Genomic DNA, 20,682 nt, shown 5'->3' with positions numbered 1-20,682 from the left:
AACCTCTGACTCCAAAAACTTGTGGGGGTGAGGTGGCAGGAGAAACTCCCAGCCTCACAGGAGAGTTCCTTGGAGAGACCCACAGGGTCCTAGAACATACACAAGCCCACCCACCTAGGAGCCAGCACCAGAAAGGTCCAATTTGCTTATGGATAGCAGAGGAAGTGACTGAAAGCCAACCTAGAGCTGAGTAAATGGCACTGTTCCTTCTCTAACCCCTCCTCCCACACAGCGCCACAACGCAGCAACACGGGTTGCCCCACCCTGGCGAATACTTAGGGACCTATCAGATGCAAAGAATTCAAAACACTGGCAATCAAGATGCTCACAGAAATGGTTGAGTATAGTTGCAAAATAGAGAAAAAAGTGAAAGCTATACAAAGTGAAATAAAGCAAAATAAACAGGGAACCAACAGTAAAAGGAAGGAAATCAGCACTCAAATCAATGATTTGGACCAGAAGGAAGAAATAAACATTCAACCAGAACAGAATGAAGAAACAAGAATTCAAAAAAAGGAGGAGGGGTTTAGGAACCTCTGGGACAACTTTAAACATTCCAACATCTGAATCATAGGGATGCCAGAAGGAGAAGAGGAAGACCAAGAAATTGAAAACTTATTTGAAAAAATAATGAAGAACTTCCCCAATCTGGCAAAGGAAATACACTTCCAGGAAGTCCAGGAAACTCAGAGAGTCCCAAAGTTTCACCCAAGGAAGCACACACCAAGGCACATCATAAATACATTATCCAAGGTTAAAAATGAGGAGAGAATCTTAAAAGCAGAAAGAGAAAAGGAAACCATTACCTACCTACAAAGGAGTTCCCATAAGACTATCAGGCGATTTCTCAAAAGAAACCTTGCAGACAAGGGGCTGGAAAGAAGTATTCACAGTCATGAAAGGCAAGGACCTACATCCAAGATTACTCACCAGCAAAGTTATCATTTAGAATAGAAGGGCAGATAAAGGCCTCCCAGATAAGGTCAAGTTCATCATCATCAAGCCCTTATTATATGAACTGTTAAAGGGACTTATCTAAGAAAAAGATGATCAAAACTATGAACAGCAAAATGACAACAAACTTGAAACTAGCAGTAACTGAACCTAAAACAAAAACAATCTTAAGCAAACAAGCAAAACAGGACCAGAATCACAGAAATGGTGATCACAATGGGAAAGGGGAAGGGGGAGAACGTGGGAAAAGGTACAGGGAATAAGAAGCATAAATGGTAGGTACAAAATAGACAGGGGGAGGTTAAGAATAGAATAGGAAATGGAGAAGCCAAAGAACTTAGATGTATGACCCAAGGGCATGAACTAAGGGTGGGGTGGGGAGAATGTTGGTGGGAGGGAGGATACAGGGTGGAGGGGAACAAAGGGAAGGTAAAAAATGGGACGACTGTAATAGCATAATCAATAAAATATACTTAAAAAAAAAAGAAGAAAAAGTGACTCAAGCAGAGGGGCTACTGACATGATTTCGGAGTCCTAATTCTGAATTGATATTAGTAAGCTAACGGGAAAACCCAACCAGGCAATCTACGTTCCATTATTGTCTACTGTGTGCCCAGCACTGTGAGGGGTGCGAAGAATAAACATGGCCTCTATCCAGGTTGGGAAGACCACTGGCATGTATCAAACATAACCAGGCTTGATCATGACAACATACTGTAGAATTCATGCTATGTGGTAGGCTCAGACTGAACAAGCAGACAGGTACGGAAAGAGTCATCATGCAGAAGCAGAATAATCAAAAAAGGTCCCACAAAGGTAGCTAAATTTGATGTGAGCACTGAACACCAGAGTATGTGGTTAAGAGAAGAGGGAAGTCCTAAAACCCGGGGTAATATACAAACAGGTATGAGTATGCCCAGTTCACAACCCACAAGTGGCTTGCTAGGCCCAACTATGGCCGAACAGATGTGCTGGGAAAGATCAGACAATTCAAGTGGGGACAGAATAAGGAGGTCCTTGAAAACCAGACCACAGATTTCACAGAACATGGCAGGAAACAGATCTATTCAGTTTTCAATCACTCAAGCAGCAGAACAAAAATAGTGCCTAAGGGTAATCAGTTCAGCAATACGGCGCAAGATGAACAGGAAGGGCAAGAAACTGAGAACAGGGAAATCAGGCAAATTGTGAGAAGGATCTCGGCCAGGATGCTACCTGAGGTTAGAGGAGGTGGAGGAAACATTTTCAAAAGTTAAGTCAGTAGAACTCAGTCACTGGCTTTAAAAGGAGAATGACATAAACTTCAAAAAAAAAAAAAAAAGCCAAAACTGTGTCTGCATAACTGGAAAACAGCAGTGATACTGACATAAAGCTGTAATTATGAAGGAACAGAGAAACTCGGTTGTGGACATATTTCATGATGACAGTACTATTCAAGGCACCCTTCAAGACTGGAAATTGGAGACACCTTTGGTAAAGTTGCCAGCACAGACAAGACAGATGAGCGACCTACATAACTACTGGCTGGGCTGGGGGAAAGCATCCCAGGGATCTCTTCCTTTATAATGCTTTTAAGCTTTTTTTAAAACTTACTTATTGGGGTTTTTTTTAGAGTGAGGGAAGGGGTAGGAGGAGGGGAGAGAGAGATCAATTTGTTGTTCCACTTATTTATGCATTCATTGGTTGATTCTTGCATGAGCCCTGACTAGATATTGAACCTGCAACCTTAGTGTATCTCAGTGATGCTCTAACCAGCTGAGCTACCCAGCCAGGGCCCTTTATAATGTTTTAAATCCACCCCAGCCCACATGTGGACTCTTCTCTGAACTTTTATTATTTCTAGTACTCATTCACATTTTTCTGATTTTCTAGCTCTTAGCCAAACCTCCACAAAATCACTGAGAACCAGTATTAGCACAGTGAGCAGGGCTAAACTAAAGCCAGCACACTTCTAAAACTGATGAATGACCCCAGCCCATGAGAAACAGAAATAAATCCAACTTTACTGTATATATCCCAAGTTATCAACAGACCACTGAACACATAAAAGATTCTGAGATTTAGTTAGGGGCTGATTTATGTACAAATCTTCAAGCAGTCTTGCCTACCACTTTACTAAGACCAAGATGATCCAACCTAGCTAGGCTGACCTGACACCTCTCCTTTTTATATTTTTCTGGGTCTTCATATACATTCACCGTGATAAGATTCATCTTTCCATATTTACTGATTCTACCTAATCTTTTCCACTTACCTCTTCCTTACATCCATAAATGTGCCTACACTGCCTTCCTCCCCTCCTCCTACTCTTGCCGTTTACCAGCCACACCAACTCTCTCAACTCTTTCTGCCACTTTTTCAAGGTACCAATCTGACTCCACTCCTTCAGTACCAAAGTACTTAAACATGAATCTTCCTTTGCTGGCTTCATCAATCTGGAGTCTGGCTTATAGCTCAAACTTTATTCATCCTGTAAAAGTTAGGTCCAATGTAATTTTCCCTAGGAATCTTACTTCAATGTTCCCTTATGTGGAAGTATTCATTTCATCCTTCCAACTTCCCAGCATTTTATTTGTACTTCTTTCTCTTGAAGCATTTATTTTCCACCCAATATCATAGCTACTTGTGTTCCTATCTTATCTTCCCTAGTAGACAAGAAGCTCTCTGAGGGTGGTGAATCTAATTATCTTTGTGATCCTATTATAAGTTCATAGAGGAAGTTCCTAAATCTTGGCTGACTGAATCTTTAATATATAATATAAATGGTGCAGCAGAGAACACAGACACCACTGAGCTAGAAGCAAGAGACCTAACAGTGTGACTCAGATCCTGTCTCTGGATGCAGTCATCAATCAAGTCAGGAGGTCCATGGAATGAGGCTCTCCCAGATCCTTTCCAATCTGAAGACAGTATAACTTGAATTAACATCAATCAACATAGGAAAACAAGGACCCAAACTCTCAGCCCAAGTTCCTGGTTTCCTTTTGTCTTAAAAAAAAAGAAAACAAGCCCTGGCTGCCATTAGCTCAATGGATTGAGCTCGGGCTGCGAACCAAAGCATCGCAGGTTCAATTCCCAGTCAGGGCACCATGCCTGGGTTGCAGGCCACGGCCCCTAGCAACCGCACATTGATGTTTCTCTCTTTCTCTCTCTCTCTCCCCCTCCCTTCCCTTTCTAAAAGTAAATAAATAAAATCTTAAAAAAAATACTCTTTAAAAAAAAACGTTTGCCATTCCTCCCATTCTAGGGAAAAAAAAATTTCTTTTCCAGTTTATCTCTGTAGAAAAAGTATTCTAAAGCGGCTGTATCACTTACTGCTGAAAAACTGGGCAGGAGATAAAACAGGAATCACAGCTAACCCCAACTGATTTCTAGGCACATTCCCCTGCAGTCACTTTCATACCATGTTAGGGTGGCTTCAGCAGCATCCTTTACCCTCATAGAAGCAGGGTTTGGCTCCTTATCTCCTTTGTACTTGACCTCTTGCTCACTGCTTTTGGACTTACTTCCTGAAATACCCAATTCCACAATCTCCAGTACTTCCTTAAGACAGTCCTAGAAGCAGAAAAGGAGGATCAGTTTTTATAACACACCTATCTTATAAGAAGACAAGGAAGTACATCAAAAGTTAATAGTGGCTATGTTTTGGTGGTGCTGCCAGTTTCTCATTTTGTTTAATAGTATACATTAATTTCATAATAATATAATACCCCCCCAATTTCTCTTTAAAGAAATAAATGTGAGTGTTCAGAGAGCTGAGTAATAAGTAATAAATTCAAGTCAACTTTATTAGTCATAGTTATTATAAAATTACCATGGACTACACATAAATCATGAAAGCCTAAATGAAAGAGATATAACAGTAACCTATTAAACCTGGATGGTTTAAAACATGTCAGATTACCCAAAGGGAAGATCATCAATAACTGACAGTTTTAATTAATTTTTGGTATCGTAACTTTAGAAGCCATTATGAAAATGACTAAGAGTTAATCAACAGAATTTTTTTTAAAACTATTAAAAAGCTCTAAAGAAATATCCAATAAACCTGGCATGTCTTTTATTTACACTGTGAATTCACTGTAACTGTCTGCCTCCCCATAAGAAAAGTGTTACATGGAACAATGGCAGAGAAAGCAGCCTAGACATCTGTGCCTCCACAAAAGCAGAAAAACACATGCATGAAGTGAAATTTTAGATATAAGCAACCTTGACAAACTAGCCTTGCTCTGTCTGGCTATCAACTGCCCTTCTTGGTTTGGTAATGGGTTAATTCACAACCAAATATAAGCACAACAGTTTCTGAGTTGTGCTCAAAAGGACAAGTGTTCTACTGAAATATAACAAGTGCATTCAGTTTAAAGTATGCAACACAGTATTTAAATTTAGATATTCTCTTTTTAATAATATCTTTTAAAAGACATTTTCCCACCATATGTTTTGTTTCTATTTAGTGTGTAAACTAACCTTTTCATCAAGCATATCAGGATGCTCTATCAGCCAGACACAGAGACACTGAAAAGCTGCCACTATCATGGAGTGCAGATCCCGGGAGTGAAAAGGAGCTGGCCGACTACACTGGTACACGATGTAGCTGCACACGGAACTGATGGCACGCTTTCGGTCTCCTAAATCAACCATCACCTTCACCTGGACATATTCGTATGGAGAACAGTTAGCCAGGAACCATTATACCCATTTTAAAGCATCTGCACTGAGGTCCAGCTTTTCTGAGAATGTGATACACCACAGGAAATCTTGTTTATAAAACATTACTTATATAAAAAATCAGAATATTTCAGAGGTATTATATATATAAAAAGAAGGCACTTTGAAACCCTAAAATAGTATTTCACTTTAGCATACTTTTTCATTCCCTAAAACCTAAACTCTTGGGATGCACCTACTTATCATTGCCAGAGATCAAAAGAACAGCTGGCAAGAAAACAAAAACAAAAGAATAGCTGGCAATAGAACAAATGCACATTTTTTAAGCCCCCTAAACCAAACCCCACAGTGATGCTCTAGGGGCTACTCAGTTCTGTGTAGCAATTCAGAGGTATAATTAACATACAGTAAACTACACATATTTAAAGTATACAATTTGGTCAATTTTGGCATAAGTACACACCTGTAAGCTATCACCACAATCAAGATAGTGGATATATCTATCACCCCAAAAATCTCCTCATGTAGCTTCTAATCCTTCCTCACAATCTGTTTCCTCCCCTCCCTAGGTTACTGCTGATCTGCCGTCACTATAGGCTAATTTGCATTGTCTACAGTTTTATATAAATACAATCAAACAATATCATACTCTTTTTGGGGGGAGGGGTTGCTTTTTTTACTTAGCATAATTATATGAGATTTATCCACTTTTTTGTGTGCATCCAATGTTCAATGTTCATCCCTTTTTATTGTCGAGTAGTATTCCACTGTATGGCTATAACACAACTTATCAGTCACCTGTTAAAGGACATCGGGGTTGCTTCTAGATCCTGGGTATTACAAATAAGGTTGCTATGAACAGTAGTGTACAAGTCTTTGTATGGCTATATGTTCTCTCATCTCCTGGTAGTAGAGTGATTGGGTTATATGAGAGATGTATGCTTAACTTTTTCAGGAACTGCCAAGCTGTTTTCTAAAATGGTTGTACCATACAACATTCCCTTCAACAGTGTGTGGGAGTTCCACTTCCTTCACATTTTCACCAACATCTGGTATGGTCTCTTCAATTTTAGAGGCGCGGTAACTCATTGTGGTTTTAATTGTATTTCCCTAATAACTAGTAATATGGAACATCTTTTCATGTGCTTATTTGTTATCTGTATGTTTTCTTTGGTAAAGTGTTCAAATCTTTTCCCCATTTTTTAATTGGGCTGTTTGTTGTATTAATGAGGATTTTTGTTGTTATTATTGTTTTGTCCTTTTTAAAAATCCTTGCCCAAGTTTACATTCATTGGTTTTAGAGAGAGAGAAGGGGGGGAGGGAGGGAGGGAGGGAGGGGGAGGGGGGAAGAATGGGAAGGAGGGAAAAGGGGGAAGGGAGAGAGGGGAGGTGGGGAGAGAGGAACAACAATGTGAGAGAGAAACACAGATTGGTTAACTCCTGCACGTGCCCCGACTAGAGACCAAACCCACAGTGCAGGTATGTGCCCTGACCAGAAATCAAACCGAAACCTTTCAGTGCATGGGACAATGTGCCAACTAACCAAGCCACACTAGCCAGGACTGTTTCACCTTTCTAAAAGATTTCATTAAAGGTCTTGACAAAGCAACAAGCAGACTATCCAGATCCAGCTACCAAGAAGACCCTGTTATGTAGTAGACACTGGCTAGAGCATGGCAGGCAGCTCTGGCTTCCTAACCTTATGTCCTCAGATAGAGATAGTGGACAGCATTTTCTCTTTAGGGGCCACAGCGCTCAGGTGGTCAGAAAAGGGCTTCTTAGAGCCAGTCTTAAACCACTTGGGTCCCAGGACAGCATGATCTTCACTTTGATGCCCAGCACACCCTACCTGAGCAGCACATAGCACACAGTGGTATTGATATAGTTAACAGGGTTCCCACTGTAGATCATCAGACCATCCACAAACTTAATGGATCCAACCCTCTGCCCTTGGAGTTTCCCTGACCCTATGACCTTGTAGGTCCTGGCCCCACTCTCCATGATGAACTGCAGTACCCCACAGCAGGCTCTCCTGGAAGTTTGTAATGCAGAGATTCTGTCTTCGCAATGGCACACAGACCTCTTGTGGCTACCTTTTCAAAACTTCTAAACTACATCAGTCAATTCTTGGTTCTGCTGGTTCTTCTCACCAAGAACATTCTATATCCTGGAGGCCAAGGTAATGATTTCTATTCTGGTTGATATAAGCTGAACCTCAACTCCAGAGTAGCTAGCTGTCTTCAGCAAGCCTCTGAGTGAGAAGAACTCCCTCAGTTTAACTCTGAAAATGTCATCAATGACTAATTTCCTCTTTTGGAAATTTGTACCACCATATTGTTACTGTGCACTACCAGAAGGACTGAGTTTTGACAGTTCTTTATATAATCTGGATATAGTTTATAAAGAGTTTCTGCCAAGCTGTGACTTATCTCATGGTCCATTTTTTGAAAACCAGTAGTTTATTAATTTTGGTTAAGTTAAATGTAATAGTTGTTCTTCTATGGCTTAAGAAATCCTTGTATAACCAAATCTTCATATAAATAAAGACTTTCTTCCATTCTAGAAGTTTTACAGCTTAGGTTTTACATTTAGGGTTACAATCCATTTTGAGTTAATTTTTGTACATAGTACAAGGTATGAATCAAAGTTCTTTTTTACACACACACACGAATATCTGATTGTCCCAGCACTGTTTATTGAAAAGACTATCCTTTCTCCTTTGAATTAACACTGCACCTTTGTCAAAAATCAGATGTTCATGTATATGTGCATCTATTTCTGGACTCCCTATAATATTCCGGTGATCAAGCTGTCCAACCCTACTGCAATACCAGACTGTTTTGATTACTGTAGCTTTATGACAAATCAGGTAGTGTCACACTGTGTGATTTGTTAGGCAGGCCCAGAGCAGCACTCCACCTAGAGCCAATTATTCCTTGCTAATGGAGACTGTCTGAATATCACAGGAAACAGTACCTTGTCTTCAAAGCAGTGTGATCCTGTAAGTCTTATAAAAGGCTATCCTTACTTTCTGCATCAGTAACTACCCCTCAAAAAACTATGGCCATTACACCTACCCCTGAGAATCTTTGAGGTAATCTCTAAGTGGTGGTATGATCATCTTAGGGCCCTGGCCAGTTAGAGTGTCATCCTGATACACCAAGGTTGCGGGTTCAATCCTTGGTCAGGGCACATACAAGAACCAATAATGAATTCATAAATACGTGGAACAACAAATTGATGTCTCTCTCTCTCTCTCTCTCTCTCTCTAACTATCAATCAGTTAAAAAAAAGACCATCTTATGTTTCTAGCCCATTTTATCCCTTAGGACTTTGGTAAGTCACAGCCTCTGTTCACCTGTTCTCACAACTATAAAACAAGGGCTTGAACTCTATCATCACAGGCAGTACAACCTCATGTGTGTGTATCGCCTTTTTGTTCACAAAGTGCTTTACATATTTTATTTCATTTCATAGGATTTGATCTTCACAACACCAGGTATTAATCCTGCCTGTTTCATATGTAAGAAAACATTTAAATGATAGTGAGGATGTAGAGAAACTGAAACCCTTATACATCACTGGTGGGAATATAAAGTAATTTAGGAAATGTGGAAAACAGTTTGACAGCTGCTCAAAAGTTACATACAGAATTATCATGTAAGCCAGCAATTCAACTACCAGTGATGATATACCCAACGGAACTGAAAATTGGTATTCAAACAAATGAAGGTAGACACATGCTTATAGCAGCACTATTCACAACAGTTCAAATGTGCATCAACAAATGAATAGACAAATTGGTATAAATACAATAGAATATTATTCAGCCATAAAGAAAATGAAATTCTGACATAGTCTATAACACAAATGAACCTTAAAAGCATGTTAAGTGAAAGAAGCCAGGCACAATAGGCCATATATTAGATGACTTAATTTACATGAAGTGTCCAGAATAGGTAAATCCAAAGAGACAAAATGCAGACTGGTGGTCATCAGGGCTCGTGGAAAGGGGAGACCAGAAAGCAACTGCTTGATGGGTATGGATTCTCTTTTTGGGGCGATGAAAATGTTTTGAAACTCGACAGACGTTATGGCTGCACAACACTGTAAATGTACTAATAACCACTGAATTATTCACTTTAAAATAGTTAATTTTACGTTATGTAAGTTCCGCCTCAATAAGAAAAATACTTAGAGAAGTGCAAATGGCCACACAGTTCTAAAGTTCCACAAAATGGAATAATAGCCGTGAAAATAATTTAAAAGTACAGTCAATTTTACTTATCTCTGATAACAGAAGATGGAAGAGTCAGATAGTCCCAAATGGCCTATTTTAGGATAGTCACTCTTCCTTTACCAAATCTGTATTTGTTTATTAAAATTAGATGATCCCATAATGGCACAAAAGGTCATGCTGAAAATTTAAAATATTATGAAAAAACACAAAGTCAGAAAAAGTGAAGTTCATTTGTAAAATTTCATTTGGAGGCTCACTTTTGCACACTTTAATATAAACTACATTTGAGTATAAACCAGTACTGTGAAGTCCACACCAAGAGGTCAGGAGGTACAGAAAACAGAGCAGTAGTCCAAGGCTGCTGGGCTGAAATTAAAGAACTGTCATTCTCACCTTTGCCAGGCCAGAGAGGAGCTCTAGAGCTGCCAGTGATATGCTCATGTCTGGCCGCCACTGGGAGTTGAGTCTTTGGGTGACGAGATGAATGCTGCGAATCAGTAGCCCAGCAGCTGAATCTGTATTAAGAGCTAGGATATAACCCCAATGCCACATCCCACAGGGAGGGAAAACAACTAAGCATTAGTAACGAGAAGCACAGCATTCCACCAGGCACAGACCACAGCAGCCACAGTGAGCACGGCGGGCACCCACACAGCGCTCTGCTCCCCGCCCCACTGGCCTGAGCATCAAGCCTGACTGAACAACAGTGCACAGAGCACACACACTGGACCAGAGCGGCTGCTAACTCCCAGCTCAGGAACTTTCATATAGACATCCACTGGGATTTGGCAATTCAGTGCCATTCTTGTAACAATGTAAATTTTAAAATTTCTAAATTAACTCAGAGAGTTACATTTTCACCAAAACAATGAAATTCTATCAATTATTTCCTTGGCATTTTATATGGAGGAAAGAATTCAAATCTCCTCAGATGCTGGGAATTATCCTAAAGCATCTGTTGAAATTATTTTCAGGAGTTAAACCATCAAAAGTCACATGCATTGCTTTTTAAACACATTTTAACATTTAACTCTTCAAAACTACTTTAATATTTCTAAAAAAATTAAATAACCATGTCATTGTGCTTTTATTTGGCCTCCAATTCTATATTTAAAAGTAATAACTATTTAGCTAATAATACATAAGGACAAATTAAATGAAATTTATAAAGGAAGCTTTAGGGACATTATACCTGTCGGTCCTATCAGAAAGAGGGCAGTGACAACAGAAAAAGGAATGATCATTAAAGAGACATTCATGCAACACTAACACAAATCTGGACTTCTTAGTAAAAAATACTTTACGACATTAAAAGCAGAGCTCACTAACACCAGTTCAAAATGCTCAAACAAACAATTATCACTTCAAACACTTATATTAGAACACATACAATATAATGCAAAAATTTCTTTAGTTTAAAAGTGTTTTAGAAAGCCCGAAAAATAAACAAAATTTCACCTAACTATACCTAAACCCATGAATATAATAAGACAATTCAAATAGCTTTATAAATGCAATATTTAAATGTGTTGAATATCCATATAATGACCTTATGCATATGACATGCTCAAGGATACTTATGATTAAAAATTTAAACACACATCTAAGGATCTAAATTTCACTCTAATCTAGTTGGATTAACACTCACAGATTCAACCAGGGGTATCCAACCTGCGGTTTGCATGCAACATGTAGTCCAGAATGGCTATGAATGCGGCCCAACATAAAACCATAAACCCGCTTAAAACATTATGAGATTTTTGGTTTTTGTTAGTGTTTATGTACTTAATATGTGGCCCAAGACAACTCTTCTTCCAGTGTGGACCAGAGACACCAAAAGGTTAGACACTCCATGCTATTATTTGTATATAACAACATAAAGGCACCCACAAGCTGAGAGAACTATAAAGTAATTAACTGCCCAGGATAAAGGACATTATTTAATAGGATGTTCTTCTGGCTAATGTTTCCTTACTCTTACTTAAAATGTGTGACTGAAAATCTAACCAGATATATAGAGAGGTACATAGGTTTTAAGCACAAAGATATTCTGCTCTGGGTTTCTGTCCCATGTGTTTCCCACCACCCATCCTTACCACACTGCAGTAACTGATGTACTGGCTGGCTCTGCCATTAAATTGTGAGGCAAAGTCCACATCCTATTTGACTCTATTACCAGAACCTGGTACAGAATCCAGAAATGTTTCCTAACCACCCATTATAATCATGTATAAAACCTAAAACTACCTAGAATCTAACTACTAAAAGTTGCTTGTAAGATTTATTTTCACTTTCTTACTCTTTTACACTAATAGCCTCTCTATTCTATCTAAATACATTTAAAAAATCATGGTCATTAAAATTGTGTTAAAAATGTTTTGCTTATTTGTATCTGAGCATTAGAAGTTATTCTATAAACTTTGGATGTCAAAAAAACAAACATGGCTTACCATAATCTCTTAGGAGAGCTTGAGCAGGTCTTTCACTATCAGGAGTTGTGGGTTCTGTGCTTCCACCACTTGCTGAACTAATACCACTATTAGTGCGACTATGACTCTTCAAGTTATTTTCTCCACCACCCTAGTCAAATAAAAATGAATCAAATATTTGAGGGCTACATCCATAGTGCACTAGTATAAACAGAGGTCAATCATTAAAAGCCGTGTTGATAAAATGTAATGTGACCACTAAATAGCACAAACTGATACACGGATAAAAACTGCTGTAGTGTTTTTGCACAAAACCGTCTACTAAGGGGTTATGAAGGTTCAGACGATTACAGGCGCCTATTTCAGGGTCTTCTTTGCTGCTGTTTACAAAGGGCCAGCCAAGGACCTTTTCTATCTTCACTAGCTAGTAACTCTGGGTCCTTAAAAAAACACCTTAGTGCCTCCCGAGCAAAACTTCAGAACAGGAATGCAATCTTAACAAAACAAAACACAAATAAAGTAACAGTAACTCTCAAATGTAGTTATATCATAAAACACAAACAATAAAATACTATGATTAGTATAACTATTAACTCCTATGTATTTACATAGGAGTTAACAAAGGTATCTGTTAAAAATTTCCCTCATTTTTTCCCATGTAAGTACAATTCATTACATCCAGATCAGTTGATTATTATCAGCCACCTACTGGAACATGAATATAATCTCCTTAAAAGTAATTTGGGCACCCATGCTCCACCCACCACCCCATTGTATTCCATTAATTTATCTACTCCCCTGCCTCTACTCCAAATACAGGAATCACATATCTTGGAGACAGAGGCAGGGGGCACTGGGAGTCTCTGGGAAGCTTTTTTGATTTAGGAGCATTGGTGCTTTGGGGGACTTTCCAACTTTGATCTAGAGAGCCTAGAAAAAGCTGAAGAGATGAAAAAAAGTAAACTGAAGTTTGCTAACAGCCAGCATTAGATCCACTAGGGATGGAATAGGGGGCTTTTCCCAGACTCTTCAAGTCAGTTTACCAACACAAAAGTGGGTGCTTGAAGTAGATACTGTCCAGGAATAAAGACTGTATTTAGATGGACTTTCTTTCATGCAATCTCTCTCAGAAACCTGATGTATTCTTGATGAGGCACTGAAAGGTAAAGAGCCTCAAAACACCCAATATTTTAAAATAGAAACAGCCTACATCAATAAGCTGGATTTAAAAATAAATGCCTTTAAAAATCATGAGGACAGACATTTTGGAATAAAATTTACTTAAAATCAGAAGTTGATCTCTGACAGATTACATATGGTACATGACTTACCATCTCCATTTGGCAACCAATGGCTTCTAAAAGTGCTGAATCTTGAACAATATTTAACATCGCTCCTGCAACAGCAAAAAAATGCACTTTATTTAAATACATGACAAGAATACTAAAATGCCTGAAGTAACTCAATTAATAGCAGAGATATGATTTTAGCTGAGTGTTCCTGAAACTGTCATAAAATCACCAATAAATCTGTCAACTGATCAGAAAAGATCCTTTTAAAAAAAAAACCTAATTCAGGTCTGCCCCCAAAGTTTTAAAACCACATTTTTCTAAAATAAATTTGATTGGTCTCATAAAATAAATTTGAAAGTCAAACTTTGCTTTATACAAAAACATGATTGTTATCAGATATTTTATAACTGGTATGAAAGACCAACCATTAATATCTCAATTTTAGGGCTTGCCCATGCCTGCATATCCTGAAGACCACTTGTATTTATTATCAAGGAACTCGAAGCCCCAGAAAGGTTGTAACAGAAATACGATGGTGAGCCTACCACACTGCTTCTCATCGCAGTGGGAAAGTACTCTTGTCCACAATGGAAAAAGACAAGAAAGACACAGCTTTGCCAATCTATGGCAAGACTGCCAATTGATTGATCCTTCCTTGGAATGTATGAAGGAATGCTCCCAAACAGGATAAAGCAAAACTAGATCATCTATCAACCACAGAAATTATATGATTTCAAGTGATATTTGAATAACTTAAAATACTATAATTTGGAGGCATTCTCATATCAAGATTTAACCTCTGTTCCTTCAACTCCTTTCCAAAACGAAAGGATTTACCCTTCCCTGTTTATTCCACCTTCTCACTGCATAACACACTATCCCTCCTGAGCAGCCATTCCAACCACTATTGACACTGCCAATTCTTTATCCATCACTTCCTCTCCTGCAATGAAAAAACTCCTCAAATCCTGTTCTACAATATCCAATTTAACGTCTACTCCCGCCTATGAAGTCTTCCTTACTCTTGGTTTCTTCTCTCTCAATACTAAAGACACTCAGCATGACATGCAGTTAGCACTGCCCTCTGCTCTTATCTGACTACTTTGTGAGGGTGTTCCAATTTCTGCAATGAGACTTGCTGAAGAATAAATGCCACACTGACCCCTGCCTCCTTAGCATGGCTGAGATAAAAAAATATCTGGGTTTTCACTTACAAAGAAAATATATCTAAAATGTATGAACACAAACCTAGTATCATTTGAGTGTTGTTGGGGTCCGTTTCCGTTTGCAAGGCACCTATTAGTATATTCACAAGTCTCAACTTCAGGGACAAAAAAGTTACTGGTTTATCATAAGAAGAGCTGTCATCATTACTAAACTTTCCTTCCAGAACCACCTATGGAAGAAACAAAGAATATTTAACATTGATTGCTGTGGTACACTATGACCATGTAAGAACTGATACAGTGGGAAAAGAGCAGATCAGTCTGACAAGCAAGGCTCTCAATCTAATCAATATTAGACTGTGCTAAGTCTGTCACTAACTCAACAATATATATTATCAGATGTCACTAGCCTATCGCCACTTGAAATGGTAAGCCAGGCACGCTGGCTGACAGACAGCAGAAATTTCCATAGCAATCAATTTTGTTGATTCACTTGAAACACTTTCTAAAATGTTTTTAAAAGCTCCTATTCCATTTTTAAAAGACAATAATTTGAAATAGCATGCAAAACAGGATATAGATTATAAAAAATTTTAATAAAACATTACCTCAGATTTGACTGTGCCAAAGTGATGAGGGAGGGGCAACAAAGAAAGTAGGATATTAATGGAAGATCTTCTCAATTCTGTTGGATTTACATAGCTTTTGAATTTGGAGAGTTCTCTGCCAAAAAAAATTAGCTATTAGTATTTCCAAACTAAAGTATGTTTTTATAGCTATTGCCAAATATACATTATGCCAATTTTTCACAATATAAGCACTAGGTTTAGTCTCATAAAGAATGCAGTTAACTGCTTTCCACTGAATTTATATTCTGTAGTGTGTGTCTATGTTAAACTGCTGTTATAGAATAAAACTAGAATTTGATTGACTGATTTTAAACGTTAAGTCCTACTCTGCAAAATTACGTCCTCTAGGTTGAGGTTGCTCTTGCCCTTCCCAACCAGGCCAAAAAAGATTCAACACACCCATAGACAAATGAGAACTGGAGGAGCTCAGGGTCTGGGTATTCTATACTCATTTAACATGCCCTGAGTCCCCTTGGGCTATAAAGGCAACTGAAGAGGAAAAACTGGAAAACTGGGGAGGAACCACCAAAACAGACGAGGCCAAACTCAACAAATGATATGCTAATATAGAATGACAGCTTACCTGTCAGGCAAAATGGTTTCAAGAGCTGAAATAAAGTAAGGAACCACAACATCAATCCCTTTCAAGTCACAGCAGAACAAAGGAGGGGAGTTTAGAATAACGCTGGCCAAGACAGGATGGCACACATAATCATTTATCTGCAAACCTTGAATTAAAAGCATGTAAAATCTAGGAAAGCAAGAAAAAAATTTTAAGCTGCTGGTCAATTGTTTCCATATATATTAATATTTCTACATATTCATCTGAAAGTCTATTTCCACTCTTTATTTCTAACCTTGAAAAGCTATTACTCAAGTTAACACAACTCAGAATCAAATATACTAAGAACCAAATTATCTTTCCTAAAGAAAATAAAGATTCATGTCTATTACACCTTCTTGAAGTTTTAAACCTTGCAACTCAAATTTATAGGTGCCTACAAATGAAGCACCCAAAACAAAACAAGGCAAATAACTGCAGTAATTATCAATAAACTGGGGGGATTACTGGACTGAATTCCATGTCAGTAAAATTTTGCAGCATTGCACAAATCCTGAAAGAAAAAAGTGTTGTCTTTTTCCCTATGATCCATAATTTTGGGGGAGACAATGAAAGAAAGAAACCTCATTCAACCCTGCATTTATCCCGCTATGAAGATCACTCTACGTAAGACTCTATAAGAATATACCTAAGGTATACCTTACATTGAGTATACCTTACTTTTAACCTGTTCCTCAAACCCACAAGCAACTAAGCACTCAATTTTCTATCATTCAAGAGCAATTATACTAGTATATTCTTCTACTACTATAAGGCACTTTTTCCTTCTCTGCAAAACTCTTCTGCAACAACTTCCCCTCCTCCTGGGCATTGCTCAGCACATTTCAATCCATCTTTTCTCCTTAGAACTAAACTAAAACCATGTTAGCAAATAACCAAATGTTCTCAATTGCTAACTCCAGAAGATATGTCTAAGTCTTACCTTACTCTGCCTTTTTTAAAGCATTCAAATGTGATTACTCTCTTCTTCTCTCATTCTTCTGACTTCTACAGCTATTTCCTTTAATAGATCCTCTTACTCCACCTGCTTCCTAATGTTGGTGTTCCTTAGGCTGCCAAGCTCAATTCTCTAACCTGTATCTTCCACTAGCCTGGTTTTAAACAATACTTAAACCACTGAACATAACCAAAGCAGCCTCTACCAGATACCTCTCACCTAAGCTCCAGACCTATTAGCCAAAAGCGTTTTGGATACCTGAGGGCAAGAAATGTCTACTAATGTATTCCAGTACTCCCTGTGTACAGTGTCTGGCATAAATACTTGTTGATAAATATCCCAAAGGCACTCAAGTTGAATAGGTTCAAAACTAAGCCTATCATTGGCCCCCTCACAAATCTGCTTTTTTGGTTGGTCGTACTACCGCCCACCCAGCCTTATGGACCAGACAGAAAGCTCATGGTCATAGCCTTCTACCCTACTGCTACTGATAACCATTTGTGGTGTCTCCCCAACTAGTATTCTCCCTCCTGTACCACCCCCCTACACACACAAAGGGTGCAAGCATTCCATGTGACCCTCCCTCACAGCCATAGCTGACTAGACCAGATACCTCTATGGTCTACCAACACCTGATTAATCAGATTCTCTTTTTCAGGAATGTGAAACTGAGATGCAGATATGCTGATTGGCCTTGTTGGTCACCTAGATGAAGGCTATGAAAACTGAGAACCTCGAATACTACAATATAAGAAAATGATCTGCAAATAACAAAGAAGCAGTTCTGGAACCCCATGAAGACAGAAAAACCAGAAAGGAAGAAAACCCACCCTGGACCTTAACCACTTTCTAGACCCTGGTTCCCACCCTTCATGAAGCCCCACAACATATCCAGACCTTAGAATGTACTAAATAGGATTAGTTTTTCATAACCGATTTCCTTTTGCTTGAGTCATATTGAGAAGGTTTTCTATTACCTGAGCCTATTAAACCAAGAGCCTATTAAGATACCCCTGATTAGTTCCCAGAATGTGCCATTCTATTTCATATCTATATGCTTTTGCACTGTTTCCTCTAATAGTCAGTCTAACCTTCTCTCCTGAGAACCTAGCAGGTACAAAGACGCCAGAATGCTCTTGATGATATTAACATGACTTCAGCAGCTGTGTGAATGGTTAGTTGAGAAGGGCAACAAAAACAGGAAGCCACTACAAGTTAATTTCAGAAAAAAGTGAAAGGCCTAAAGTGTCACAGTGGGGACAAAGTGGACAGATTAAAAAGAGGGTTAAGTAGCAGAAAGGGAGGGGTTGGCTGACCAATTAAAGATAGAGACGGAGAGAAGTGGAGTGTAAAATGACTTCTAGTTGCTGGCATGAGCCCCTAACTAAATGGATGGCAGAGGCATTCACAAAGATCAGGTGAAGTCACAAATTTGGGTAAGATGACCCTACCCAACTTGCTATATACTACCCATCCTTTGTAAGTCCAGCACAGTCATTCGATCCTCTGTAACTCTTTCCTGAACCCCCACAGTAAGTGTATGCTGCTTCTTCCTCTGAATGCCCACAGCACTTTATTTGTTCTTCTCTCCTACCAACTTCCTATTACTACTGGATCATTGTTAATTTTGTACATGGCTTTGCTCACTCCAGAAAATAAGCTCCTTAGAGACAGGATTTACATTAACATTTATGGACCATCTATGATATCTAATACTGTGCTAAAAATTTATTTAAAAATTAGTATATTCCTTCCAAATCTCTCCATTATTAAGTCAAATAAAACAATAAATAATACCTCTAAAATAAAAAGCATCTTAAGGATCTTTACAAATCTAGTAAGGCAAGTAAAATGGAAGAATTCAAGCAAAATTTCAGTTACTCACAGACATTTGCAGGTATTTCAAACCAACACTTACTTATCAATTCAGCCTACTAAACCATGTTATGATACAGTTTCACTATGCAAACTATATAAATGAAAAAATAAACAAAACAAAAAATTCTAAGACCTGGATAAATAAGCTGGTAGAATCTCTTCTCCAGTCTTCTTGCTACAAAAAATCCTACATAGTGTCCCACAAGCCTCAGCTCTTCCTGCTTCATAGTTATCAGGAAATTCACTTGCATCAAACATAGGATTGGAAACCATGGTGTCTGTGGACATTTGTGACCCTTTCCGTCGAAACTCCATGCTAGCTTGTGTTGTAATGGCTGGGGAGAGAAAAGGAGGGTTTTATTATATTTGTCAATATGCAGATAGGCTCATGGGACCCTGGACACAAAGATCAACTGTTGGTGTCATTAAATAGCTACTTGAATGGAATCCAATAATTCTTTTGTTTAGCAACTATATTTTACTTTTTTTAAAGGGCTCTCTGAAATCTTCTTGGAAAATGGTTAACAATTAATTTACAGTGGTACTATTAGTTTAACAAATTCCACAAGGAGTATTTTCCAACTGAATTTTTGATCAGCAGAATACATTTGTATATATCTGTAATCACATACAGATATATAACGAATGTGGCTTTTCTATTATTCATTCTGTTTTTAACTTCCCCTGTAGAATGATACTTAAACATTAAGAAAAAGAGCCACTGCAATTTCCACATTACCCCAGATGAACATCACTTCTGAATGGGCAATCCCATGCTAGTTTTTATACTTTAGGGAGAGTGCAAAGTAGGAAAAGTAATGCGTAGGAAGGAAAAGAGAGCATTCCCACCACCCACCCAACTCCAAACACACACCAAAGAATTGCTCAACCAAGCAAAATGAAAATGAACTTTAACAACCACAGACAGCAGCTAACTTGAGGTTGATAAATCAGAAAATTGTATTGGTAAGAGCATCGTGGTCATTTGTTGTCACTGAAACAGAAGCCCTTCGAAAGTTGCTATTATTTTTAACAAAAGATTTCAGAGTGTGTTAAAAAATCACTTTGAAATCTTTTATCACTCTACACAAAATATTTATTTTGTAATAGATTTAACAGAATGCAGAGTCAAATATAAATCTTTATGCAACTTCCCATGAGCCATTTTAGTCCTGAATAAGCTATCCAGCAATAATACATTTAAAAAACACTACATGCAGAATGCATACAAATCAAACATTAAATCTGTATAAAAATAAGCTTAAAGCTTAAAAAAAAAAGAGCCAAAACACAGTTAGTGCAAAATCCTGAAATTCATGACATGACCAGACTAGTGTACAGAAATAATGGGACTGATTCAGGCAGATTAATTTGCTTTTGCCAACAATCTTCCCCATTCAAAACACAGAAAAGTATTTTTCTTCCCAAGTGCAAAAACTACAAGAGACAATGACAATCAAATTTTTTAATGGAATTATGAAAAAAATAAAAACATGACTGCAATAAGAGGAAGCTTCTGGTTCCTACTTACAAGATTTATAAGAAAGAAGAATTTGGATAAAAGATGCTGCAAGATAATAGAAATAAATGGAAACAAATCAAAGGACAGCAGTAATTATAAAATACTTTAAAGATGGTGAAACTTTACAATAAGTTAAGAAGCTTTTTAGCTTTTTAAAAGTTAGATTAAAAGCTTTATGATACCACAAGCTAGTCCAAAAACATAGGAAATTGTGCATTCAGATCCAAAATTATAATTTTTGTATCATGCAAAAGAAATGAACAAAGAAAATTACACAACTACAAAAGAATTGAGGTTTTGAACTGCCCATAACGTGCATTAAAATTTTAGTTCATTAACCCTTCC

General features: G+C 38.0%; 1 protein-coding gene and 1 pseudogene across 11 annotated transcripts in view; both read right to left on the bottom strand.

Annotated features, from left to right (window-relative positions):
• The window catches only part of RALGAPB (Ral GTPase activating protein non-catalytic subunit beta), an 85,711-nt gene that overhangs the window by 31,271 nt on the left and 33,758 nt on the right, over positions 1-20,682 (bottom strand). For 4 of the 11 annotated variants that reach the window (XM_036009821.1, XM_028524574.2, XM_036009826.1 and 1 more), the window contains 11 exons: positions 20,347-20,382; positions 18,949-19,150; positions 15,962-16,129; positions 15,358-15,472; positions 14,832-14,979; positions 13,623-13,687; positions 12,313-12,442; positions 11,055-11,063; positions 10,256-10,389; positions 5,422-5,604; positions 4,358-4,509 (listed from right to left, as the gene is read on the bottom strand). In XM_036009821.1, coding sequence (XP_035865714.1) covers positions 4,358-4,509; positions 5,422-5,604; positions 10,256-10,389; positions 11,055-11,063; positions 12,313-12,442; positions 13,623-13,687; positions 14,832-14,979; positions 15,358-15,472; positions 15,962-16,129; positions 18,949-19,150; positions 20,347-20,382 — 1,342 coding nt within the window. The remainder of the gene's footprint in view (positions 1-4,357; positions 4,510-5,421; positions 5,605-10,255; positions 10,390-11,054; positions 11,064-12,312; positions 12,443-13,622; positions 13,688-14,831; positions 14,980-15,357; positions 15,473-15,961; positions 16,130-18,948; positions 19,151-20,346; positions 20,383-20,682) is intronic. The other 7 variants (XM_028524577.2, XM_028524576.2, XM_028524575.2 and 4 more) reach the window with 6 other exon arrangements.
• LOC118496837 lies at positions 6,996-10,249 on the bottom strand (annotated as a pseudogene).

This window comes from Phyllostomus discolor, chromosome 9 (assembly GCF_004126475.2).
Source record: "Phyllostomus discolor isolate MPI-MPIP mPhyDis1 chromosome 9, mPhyDis1.pri.v3, whole genome shotgun sequence".
In the NCBI taxonomy this organism is placed as follows: Eukaryota; Metazoa; Chordata; class Mammalia; order Chiroptera; family Phyllostomidae; genus Phyllostomus; species Phyllostomus discolor.
This window is presented reverse-complemented; position numbering and strand designations above follow the sequence as displayed.